This window comes from Capra hircus, chromosome 15, assembly GCF_001704415.2.
Source record: "Capra hircus breed San Clemente chromosome 15, ASM170441v1, whole genome shotgun sequence".
NCBI classification, from domain to species: domain Eukaryota; kingdom Metazoa; phylum Chordata; class Mammalia; order Artiodactyla; family Bovidae; genus Capra; species Capra hircus.
Genome location: NC_030822.1, coordinates 54,413,510 through 54,424,488, shown reverse-complemented (window position 1 = coordinate 54,424,488; position 10,979 = coordinate 54,413,510). Strand labels below are relative to the sequence as shown.

At 43.6% G+C, this 10,979-nt stretch overlaps 1 protein-coding gene across 4 annotated transcripts in view; it reads left to right on the top strand.

Annotated features, from left to right (window-relative positions):
- Positions 467 to 10,979, top strand: part of RNF214 (ring finger protein 214) — a 49,189-nt gene continuing 38,676 nt past the window's right edge. The window contains exons 1-5 of one of the 4 annotated variants that reach the window (XM_018059734.1): positions 467 to 571; positions 2,170 to 2,285; positions 4,509 to 5,019; positions 5,737 to 5,796; positions 9,357 to 9,497. In XM_018059734.1, coding sequence (XP_017915223.1) covers positions 2,176 to 2,285; positions 4,509 to 5,019; positions 5,737 to 5,796; positions 9,357 to 9,497 — 822 coding nt within the window. In that variant the 5' untranslated portion in view covers positions 467 to 571; positions 2,170 to 2,175. Of the gene's footprint in view, positions 620 to 2,169; positions 2,286 to 4,508; positions 5,020 to 5,736; positions 5,797 to 9,356; positions 9,498 to 10,979 lie in introns of all 4 variants that reach the window. The other 3 variants (XM_018059736.1, XM_018059735.1, XM_018059737.1) reach the window with 3 other exon arrangements.

Genomic DNA, 10,979 nt, shown 5'->3' with positions numbered 1-10,979 from the left:
GGGCGGCCCCTCCGGGCGTCCTCCGCCGAGGGAGCAGCATGTGCGGCGGCTGGCCCACCGGCCCGCGCCCTCGGGGCACCTGCAGAAGCTGCCCTCTCCAGAAGGCCGGCCCTCTCCCTCACGGCGTCCTCTGGACACGGCATCTCGGTTGAGACCTTTAAAACAACACTTGTTCCTCTTCTCTCTCTGACCGCCATGACCCTGACTCTTGCCTCATAACCTTCCTAGAGAGGGGTTCTCCCTCTGCCAGGTCCCAAGTCCTTCTCGCGGTCGCCATCTATCAAGTGCCTGCGCCCGGGCGGAGTCCACTAGCATCTCAGCGCGGGGGGCGGTTTCCGCCAAGTCCGCGTCCCCCGGGTCCCCCACCCTCGGCCCCGACCGCGCCGGCTGTGGCCGCCAGGGGGCGCCATCTGGGGCGGCGCGGGTGCCACCGCGGCCTCTCCTCCCGGGGCCGAGCCTCGCCCCCCGCCGCTCGTGCCGCCGGAAGTGGGAGGTGTCGCGCGCGCGGGCCGGCGCTCGACCCCTCCCCCCCAGGTTCGGCCGCCCCCTCCCCCCCGCTCCGCCCGCTCAGGTGCGTCCCGTCCCTCCCCCGTTCGCTCCCGGGGGCGCGACGCGGGAGGTGTGTGCGGGGCGGGGGCGCGGGCGAGGGGCTGCGGCGCGAGGGGCGGGGGTCGAGGCTGCCGGGGGGCGGTGGTGCGTGGAGGGAGTTGCGGGGACGGGCATGGGGGTCCCGGCCTAGAAGTGGGACGGGGGGTTGGCAGCCTGACCGGGGGGCCGAGGGCAAGGTGCGAAGGGGGCTCTGGCCGGAGGGATCGGCCGGCGGGGCCAGCCCCTCTGTGGAGGGCGGCCGGGACCACTCGGCGTCCCTTCCCCCCATTGTCCCTTTCGCGACCGTCCCCGGATCTCCCCCGATGACCCGTCGCTCTCGGCTTCGCCGTCAGATCGCCGCCGGGTTGTGGTGCGAGGCTCCCCTTGGCCTCTTCGACCTAACGCCCCCCGCCGCGGCCGCAGCCTCCTGCCAGATGTCCCCGTCCCCCTCCCCTCTGCGGCTCTCAGCCACCGAGTTGCACGTAGGACCTGTGACCTGTGGTTTTGTTTACCGGGCGCCGGGAACCCCCGGCCCGGGCTCCGATGGGGCAGGACGTTTTGCACCTGTGAGAACAGTAATGGCGATCTGGGGCCCGTTTTTCTCCTGGGAGCTCGTATGATGGGGAAAACTGAGGCACAGGGGGACGATGGCCTGGAACTTAAATGTTGACACAGGCCAGCCTCCATGCCTGCCCTATGCTTTCTTCGCGGGTCAGAGATGTACGTGGGATGCTATTAAAATAAAAACGAGAATTTAAGCTAACCTTATGTTACACCTCCCTCCTCCCATATTCTTTTTTATCTTTTCACCATAGAAGGCCATGAATTTGTCCTGCAACATAAAGGATGACCTTTTGATCTAAAAAAGGCCCCTGTCCCACTTCCCTTACTTGGATTACAGTTTTTGAGCTTCTCATTTTCATGCTGGAGTGACTGAGATTCTCATACTCTTTTGCACCTCCAGTAACTCTGAGGAGTGTACTTTCCGCAGTCAGTGGTTGTCAAACTTTTCCCATCTGTGGGGAACACAGAGTAAAAGATACTTGGATTGCCCAATTAAATACTATTTTTTCTCTCCCACAAGAATACTTCCAGGAAACTTTACTTATATTAATGGAGAATGCTTTTAATGTGACAGGCATAAAATGATTTTAAAACATAAGATACCATTGATATTAGGCCCCAAATCACATCTTTTGTAAATGATATTAGGCAAGGTAGGTATGTGGATCATTTGGAGGATTCTCAGTCTGTGAGACTGCATTTCTCCTAAACTGAAAAAGCTTTGACAGGCATATATAGTGTTGTTTACACACACACATATATATGTGTGTAATATATGTAATGATATATATAATGACGTTTGAGGATTGATGTCCCTTGGGACCTATTTCATGCCATGGCTCTTTTTATATCTTTTTATATCTTTTTAAAGTACTCAAGTATTTTCTCCTGGAGACCAGCTTTTTCTTTGTGTTTCTTTCCTGATATGATTCTGCTGTATGGACATTCTGATGGGGAAAGATACATTTGTTTTGAAATCTTGGAACTTGTAGCTATAATTTGTTTCTGAATGTGCAGAGCACGATGGCAGCATCTGAGGTAGCTGGCGTGGTGGCCACTGCTCCCAATCCTCCGGAATCCTCTTCTAGTGTCTGTGCTTCCAAACCAGACGAAGGTCCTCCAGATGGTCTAAGGTAACGTGTGGGCTCCTGACAGGGCAGATTGCGTTTGGGTGAGGGGCTTTGGAGATGGGCTTCTTACAGAAGTGTAGTTGGTCTTTCCCCTTTTGGGCTCTAGTGGCGTTGCCCTCGATGAAGCTTTTTTAAAGGTAGGGACTGTCTGATCTCTATTTGTATATTTGGTACCCCGCACCAGTATCCGACACTCAGCAGGCATGCTAATTGTTTGTTGAGTACATAGATTAGAATACAGTTGGTCAGACTCATTTGAAAATGCAAATATTTCCCAACTTCTACATGGACTATCTGTTTAACTGTATGTTTATGTATTGTACCTGGGTGTGCATATATGTATGCTTTGTATATGCATATGTACTGGACCTACATTTGTATCTATAGATAAATAGACAGCTTTGTTAGTATGATTTACTACTTCTTGTGTGTAGTTTGCCTTGCATCTAAACTCTTGAAGACTGGAATTATGATTACCCAGCCTTGGCATTTTATAGTGATGAAAGCATTGTTATGTATAATGTTGTACTAGGTTGGCTACCTCAACACTTTTGTAGAGTACGTAGGACCTAATGCAATAGATAACAGTGTCCTAGCAGCTCGGTATGTGTTAATACATTTAATTCTCCTAACAATCCCAGGAGGTAGGTGCTAATACTATTATTCCCATTAACAGGCGAGAAAACTAAGACATAGAGAGGTTAGTAACTTGCCCAAGGTTTCCATGCTATGTTGGAGTCAGGATTTAAACTCAGGCTTGTCTGACTCCAGTGTACTTAATAAACATCTATTTAAATGAAGAAGAGAGGTTTGTTAGTGGGTAATGGGGACAGGAGTTAAGTAAAACCTCACCATAAACTTGCATCTTCATTTTATATAGAGTGCACTTCCCTGGTGGTACAGTGGTTGATAAGACTCTGCCCTTCCAATGCAGGGGGCATGGTTTCAATCCCTGGTCCCACATGCTGCATGGTGTAGCTTAAAAAAAAACCACGAAAAACAGGCATATACTACTAGTAATAATAATAGCAGCCAAGGTTTATTGAGTGTTTACTGTATGCCAGAACTAAATACTTCAGATGCTTTATCTCATGTAATCCTCACAATAATCCTATTAGGTAGGTAATATTTCTGTTTTACAAATGGAGTTAAATAACTTGTCCAGAGTTAAACCACTCATAAATAGCAGTCAGGATTCTCGCCTAGGTACTGTGTCTGTCCAAATTCATAATTTTTTTCCCCGTACCCGACTTGATCCCAGGAGTCAGCAAAGAGCATTTATAAACATTTTAAAGTTACAAGATGCTCTCTGTTGTTTTATTTTGAACAGTAGGTACTATTTTGTTGTTGTGTTTGTTTTTTTTGAATTTTCTAGAAAAGTAGGTACTTGAGGAAAGAAAGGCATAATGACCTAAAGCCTCAGTCAGTGCTGGTTTGGAGTGCTTAAGGGTATCGGTGGACAGAATCAGTTTTAATTTTTTTAATGGCAAAAGAATTTAATGCATATATAGTCATTATTATTGGGTGAAAGACTTAGAGTTGTGAATGTTGGATGCCCTTATAAATAGATTTTGAAGATCTCTCTTAAAAGTAGTATGTTAATGGTTGTGGCAAATGATAAAAACAGTTTTTCCGGTGTTATACATGTGTCATCTGGGATAAAATTTCTACTGGCAGCTTCAATTTTGGATTCAAAATTGTCTGTACTTAAGGCAACATGAAGTAGTGATGCTATGCTCTAGAAAGCAGTTGAAGAACCTAAATCTTCTGGTCAAAGATCTGTCTAGGGAATTTGAGTGTGAATTATTTTTGTGAAATGAGAATGGAATAAAACCAGTTTCCAAATTAATATTTTATTTATTAAAAATATGTGTAACAAAAGTAGTACATGTACTTAAATGAAATAGTCTAACAGTAGGCTATTTTATCTGCATTCCCCCAGTTATTAAATTTGACACCACCCAATTTCTGGGTTCCCAGAGTCATTCATGTGTGATTATTTATTGTGGACTGTCTCCAGAACCCAGATTCTTCACCACTGTGCTATAGTCTTTGTGTGTGTGATCAAAATTACTGAATGGAAGCTAAGTTCCTTTTCATCCTGATAATTTGGAGGGGCTTGTATAGCCAGTCTTGTTCTTCTAGTGGTTGTATTAAAAGTATTATATGTTTCAGCCTCTTTAAGATTGGATGAAGAGAGAAACTTTTTATCTTCTGTTTTCATAGCCCCAAAGACCCTGCACAGAAGCATAAGAACTCGCCTCTGTCGAGTGTAAGTAACCAAACGATAACCAAGGAGAATAACAGAAATGCCCATTTGGAACACCCAGAGCAGAATCCTGGCTCATCAGCAGGTGACACTTCAGCAGCGCACCGGGCGGTTTTAGGAGAAAACGTGATAGCCACGGCCCTTGGTCTGTCTGGCGGTGGGTCCCAGTCTGATCTGAAGGACGTGGCCAGCACGGCAGGAGAGGAGGGGGACACGTGCCTCCAGGAGAGCCTCCATCCCGCCGCTCGGTCTCTTAAGGCAGGGTGCCATTCAAAGCAGCTTGCCTCCGGGAATTGTGCTGAAGAGAAGGCCCCACAAGCCTCCATCCTAAAGGAAGGGAGCAGGGACCCAGGCTTGGAGTTCCCACCTGTGGTGCCTCCAGCAAATGGGGTTGAAGGAGTCAGAGTGGATCAGGATGATGATCAGGATAGCTCTTCCCTGAAGCTTTCTCAGAACATTGCTGTCCAGGTCAAGTATCAAGTTTCTACTACTAACATGGAATTCGGGCTTTTGATTTAATTTTTTTTTTTTTTTTTGGAGGGCAGGAGATACTTCTTCCTAGTTGGTGGAAAACTGCTCTGTCTCTCTCTCTCTCTCTTTTTTTTTAATGGCGACTCTCATACTACTCTTATATGGTGCTCTGTGATAACTTCATTCTGGTGTTACTGATGTTCCATAAGTAATAGCCAGGATCTAATCATGGCGACTAGGAACTTCATGACCTACATACAATAGCTTGCACTGAGTAATTGATGAGCGTAGGTCATTAGCATTCATAGTTCCCATCTTCGCACTTGCAGGAGGAATCCTTGTTAATTCTCTGACCTACATCTTAAGAAGTACAGTGTCTCCTGCCTTATAGTGACTGACATGCTTTGTCGTAGAAAGAATGGGCACAATAAATTGTAGGGGGCCCAAATTCTTGTTTCAGCTTTGGGGTTGTCTCCCCATCAGTTGTTGGGTCTCATTCAGGTTATTTTGTGGGATAAGTGCTTAATGCAGCATGGGTGTCAGAGGGCATTTGCCAGAACTACAGTTCTCTTACTGTGAAGTTGATAAGGAGAAAGAACAAAAAGTTAATTTCTCTCTTACTTGTGACAGATTTCTCAGTTAATGGACTATATAATTCTGCCTTTTAAAATGTCTCTGAACAGTTCTGAATATAATTGTTTCCTTTCTTTATAGACTGACTTTAAGACGACTGATTCCGAGGTAAACACAGATCAAGATATTGAAAAGAATCTGGTGAGTAGTTAAACTGTCATTGTTGGTATATGAAACTGTTAATGCGGAAGATCTAGGGTCACATGATCCCAATTGGAAAAGGTGCAGGAATCTCCTTTATAAAATCCCTGACAGGTGATCAGCTAACTTCTGCTTGATTACTTCCAGAGATGGGACACTTACTACTCACAAAGCAACATACCACATTTAGAAAATAGATCTTACTGTTAGATCTTATTATGAGATGAGAACAGAACCTCTGAAGCTTCTTGTTATAGTTCTCTCCTGAGCTATGTAGAGTAAATCTAACATGTTTTACTTGTTAGCCCCCAATGTAGTCAAAGTGTGTTTTTTTTGTTTTTGTTTTTTTAATGCCTTTTCCTCTTACCTCTCAGGTCTGAACCTTTCCAGGTGAAATGTCCCCAGATGTTTTTAATATTCTTCTTTTCTTCATATATTTTTCAGCTTTTCATCATCCTGACTTCTTTTCCACCTCGACAGGTTCCATCTTCTCAATGTTTCTTTTAAAATGTGATCCTGAGAGCTAAACATAGTAATGCACAGACAGTATGATTACTTCACAACACAATGGGACCTTTGTTCTCTTTCTCATTCGAGACACCATTTCTTAAGCTGACAGCAGCTTGTTTTGGCCATCTCATCACACTGTTGAGCTTGCACTCAAACTTCATCATGTCTTTTTCTCATGTATTGCGTAGTTGTGTCTTCCTATTATATTCGTAGGTAATGGTTTTTAAAACTTAGAGAGCTTCACATTTATTTTTGTTAAAGTGGTCCCCTTGATCTGTCCCTGGCATTTTGTGGCAAAAACTTCTACCTTGTATGTGTGTGAATATCTGAATGTCTGTTTTTAAGAGGAAGGATAATGTGCAGAAAGGCACCCTTGGTTCAGGAAGAGGTCTTTAGGATAAGATACGTTAGTTGAGTGGAGAAGGCAATGGCACCCCACTCCAGTACTCTTGCCTGGAAAATCCCATGGATGGAGGAGCCTGGTAGGCTGCAGTCTGTGGGGTCGCGAAGAGTTGGACACGACTGAGCGACTTCACTTTCACTTTTCACTCTCATGCATTGGAGAAGGAAATAGCAACCCACTCCAGTGTTCTTGCCTGGAGAATACCAAGGACAGCGGAGCCTGGTAGGCTGCTGTCTGTGGGGTTGCGCAGAGTCAGACACGACTGAAGCGACTTAGCAGCAGCAGCAGCAGCATGTTAGTTGAGTGGAAATAAGGAGGAAAACCAGTTAATATTTTGTTGTTTGTCTTTGAATTTTCTAGAACAGTAAGTACTGTTGAGGAAAGTGTATATAAGAGGAAATAAAGTAGATATTTGGCGCAAGTCAAAGAAATTGAGGGGCAGATGGAAAGAAGTCAGTTATTGGAGTGTGTTAACTACATGAGGCCAATAAAAACTTTTAAATAGAGAGTAGCAACTCAGGAGTTATTTATAACAGGCAAGTAAAAAGATACCAGAGATGAGCGACCTGATGGCCACGTGCAAGCTGAGAATGAGGCTAGAAGAGAACCTCCAAGGGGAGGAGAAGTTGTCTTTTCTTGAGCACTTACTCTAGGCACTTTACATGTAGTATTTATTTGGTCCCCACAGTTGTAACGTGGAGTTGGCATGACTATAGCAGTTGAAGAGGCCAACTTAAGAAGTTGCAGATAAACTTTAGCATCAGTCTGAAACGGGTAGAGACTGGCAAGCCATTGGACTGAAAGAGGCCCAGGGCTGTGGTCTCTTTGGCTGTGTTTTTAATAGGTGGTGATGTGGGCCACATGCTTTAAAAAAGGCAGTGGAACTAGTCAGGTATTAAGCTGGATAGCAATGCAAGGAACTTTGCTCTTGTATTATTTGCTACCTTTTCATGCACTTACAGTAATTTGCCCACTGCCTGCATTTCAAATTGGGCCTCTGGGCTCTCAGAACCAATTAGCCACCAATGAAACAATGTAGCAGTGTGTAACCCTTTGGCTTGGATAATTGGATCAAGTAATTTCCTCTACACCTCTAAGTCATCAATTTGCATGTACTAATAGTGTGTCCTTGAAACTTCTTTCTGTGAAGACTTGAGTTCTTTTTTCCCCATTCTGTGTTGTATATAAAGACGCATTATGGACAAAAAAGTTTCCATAAGAAAGTAAAGAGAGAAGAAAAGAAAAGAATGCTCATATTTACTAGTTTCATCAGTTGGTTCTTAACATTTTTTTTTCAACCTTTTCTTGGGTTACGATCTTTCAGAATCTTTTGAAAACTGAATTCTCCTCTCAAAAAATTTTGTACATACCTATCCATAGACCTCAGGTTCAGAAAACCTTTAAAGTTATGATGCTAAGTAGTCATCTATTTAGGGAGCCTTAGTCACACAAGACTGAGTGACTTCACTTTCACTTTTCACTTTCATGCATTGGAGAAGGAAATGGCAACCCACTCCAGTGTTCTTGCCATCTGTGGGGTCGCACAGAGTCAGGCACAACTGAAGCAACTCGGCAGCAGCCGCAGCAGCAGCAGTCACATTTCAGTACCTGGACTAAGGACTAGCTTATCCCAAAGCTAAAGTCCCATTTTGAGAGCTTCTGTTTTTTTTTTATCATAGGGTGATAAGTTTCCCCCCATTCACTTCTAAAACCTTTCTTTTCTTTGAAAATAGTTATTGTCTAGTGAATGAATTCAGTTTAATGCTCTGTTTAAGTTTTACATGGGCTTCCTTGTACCAAATGTGTTTTAAGTTGACCCTCTAAGTTTTAGTGTTCCTTTGAAAGCTAACCATTGCTTTTCTTGACTTACTAATGTCAGGGAGGCAGAGCTGAACTGTGGCCCTTAAAAGCTTTACTCCTGCTCCTACTTTATGTGAGAACTTGCCAATTTGCCTGATCTGAATCGCAAGTCCCCCAGAGCACTGGTGGGTTTGTCAGTTTTTAGTGCTAATGACCAGTAAGGAATTCAGTTTCTGGATGCATTTTGAGTAAATGATCTGTTCTTTGTTTTTTGCTCATTCTTCTTCTTAATAGATGATAAAATACCTTATTTCTCTTATTCCCTAGAGCAGAGAAATAGTTTATATAAGAATCAGTTAGTAGAGCTCTTAGGCTTTCTAGGTGAGCTGGGCTCTTTGGTAACTGCTCCCCTCTGCTGTTGTAGTGTGAAAGCAGCCAGTAAAGCTTCGGGTATGGCTACGTTCCTGGAAAACATTTACTTATAAAATCAGACGATGGCTGGATTTGGCTCATAGGCCATGGTTGCCACCCACATCTTAGTGCAGTGTTGTACAGCAGAATTTCCTTTCACGATGGAAGGGTTCTCTATGTCTGCTGTCTAGCATAGTAGCCGCTACTCACACAAAGCTACCTAGCACTAGGAATGTGGCAAGGTGACTGAAGAGCTGGATATTTACATTTTATTATTCTAATTACTTTAAATTTACATAACAGACAGCATGGTTGGTAGCGCCAGTATTGGACCCTGCAGCCTAAGAGCTCTGCTTGATGCCTTGAACAAGCCTACGGTGAATGTTTCTTGCAGTTAAATTGAGGAATTCAACTGCTTTTCTGTTGTTACCCATAGGATAAAATGATGACAGAGAGAACCCTGTTGAAGGAGCGTTACCAGGAGGTCTTGGACAAGCAGAGGCAAGTGGAGAATCAGCTCCAAGTGCAATTAAAGCAACTTCAGCAAAGGAGAGAAGAAGAAATGAAGAATCACCAGGTATCCTGCTTATATTAAAATTGGCAAAAAGTAAAGCTATAGTCCCTAATTAGACTTTAACTTTGTTTTCAAATTAATAGAAATAAAAAAGCAGTGTGTGTGTGTGTGTGTGTGTGTGTGTGTGTGTGTGTGTGTGTGTGTGTTAAGTCGTTCAGTCTTGTCTGATTCTGCTATCCTGTTTACTGTCCCCGCCAGGCTCCTCTGTCCATGGAATTCTCTGGGGAAGAATACTAGAGTAGGTTGCCATTCCTTTTCTTCTCCAGGGGATCTTTCTAACCCAGGGAACGAACCCAGGTCTCTTGCACTGCAGGAAGATTCTTTACCATCTGAGCCAGCTGGGAAGCCCTAGCGAGGCTAGGTTAAAATGACCTAAAACATACTCCCATGTCCTTTGACTAAAGGATAACAATGTATTTGAATTAAAAATTAAAACAGTCCCTAGGAACAAAAGATGGAATAAACAGATTTCATTGCACAGGTGAGCTGCAGACGGCATCACAAATCAACCTCCCCCAAAGGCAATCTGCAAGTAACTTTTTAATGGTTATGTCACGCGAGTGTCTGTTCCTCAGTTCTTTGTCTCGTCACAACAAAGATTTGGAGTGATGGACATTAAAGCCCCCTTGGCGTGTCACAGCTCTCAGGTCTTGGATAGACCGTGTTATAGCTCTCAGGTCTTGAAAGGACCATATTATAGCTCTTAGACAAATCAGTGTTCCAGCTCAGTGTTACAGCTCTGTTTTATTTAGAAGATAGCAGTTAAATCCGTCTTCGAGGCATGAGGGCACGTCAATCCAAAGACACGAGGAGAAGAGCGCCCTAGCGTGTGGGAGAGAGAGCTGGCTTTGGCTCTTCTTTTTATATGTTAATCTCTCCCTGGGCCTGTCCTATGTACATTGGGCCAGGCAGGAGTGTTGTTTGTTTTACCTGAGGTCCTCACTCCGGTCCTCGGACCTTCTTTTGTCCTATTTTCTCGGGCTTTTCCCTTCCTTGTCTTTTAGCCACTGCCATTTTGGACTCCTTTTCCCTATTCTACCTACCTAACAGTTATCATAGAATTTTAAGTATAAACAAGAACTTTGAGGGCATCTTGTCCAAATTCTCACTCCTATTTTAGTTCAGAATATATTTATTTGATATATTTTGTTGATGTAATTGATTGCCTAACTGGAAAGTCATTTGATTAGATTCCTGTCTCATACTGTATTTAAAAATAAAATTCTAAGTGGATTAAAAATATACATAGAAAACTGGAAAAAAATTTTAAGTTAGAAGAAAATTTAGGAGAATATGTATGTACCTTAAGTTGCAAAAGTTCCTCTTAATCTAGGCAGAAAACCCAGAAGATTTTTAAAAAGTTAATTTAATTATATATAGTTAAAATTTTTGATATGGCAAATGATACAGAAAACAGTCAAAAGATCAATATTAGACTGAGAGAAAATATTTCTAGCAGGTCTGATGAAGGGTTTAAGATCTAAG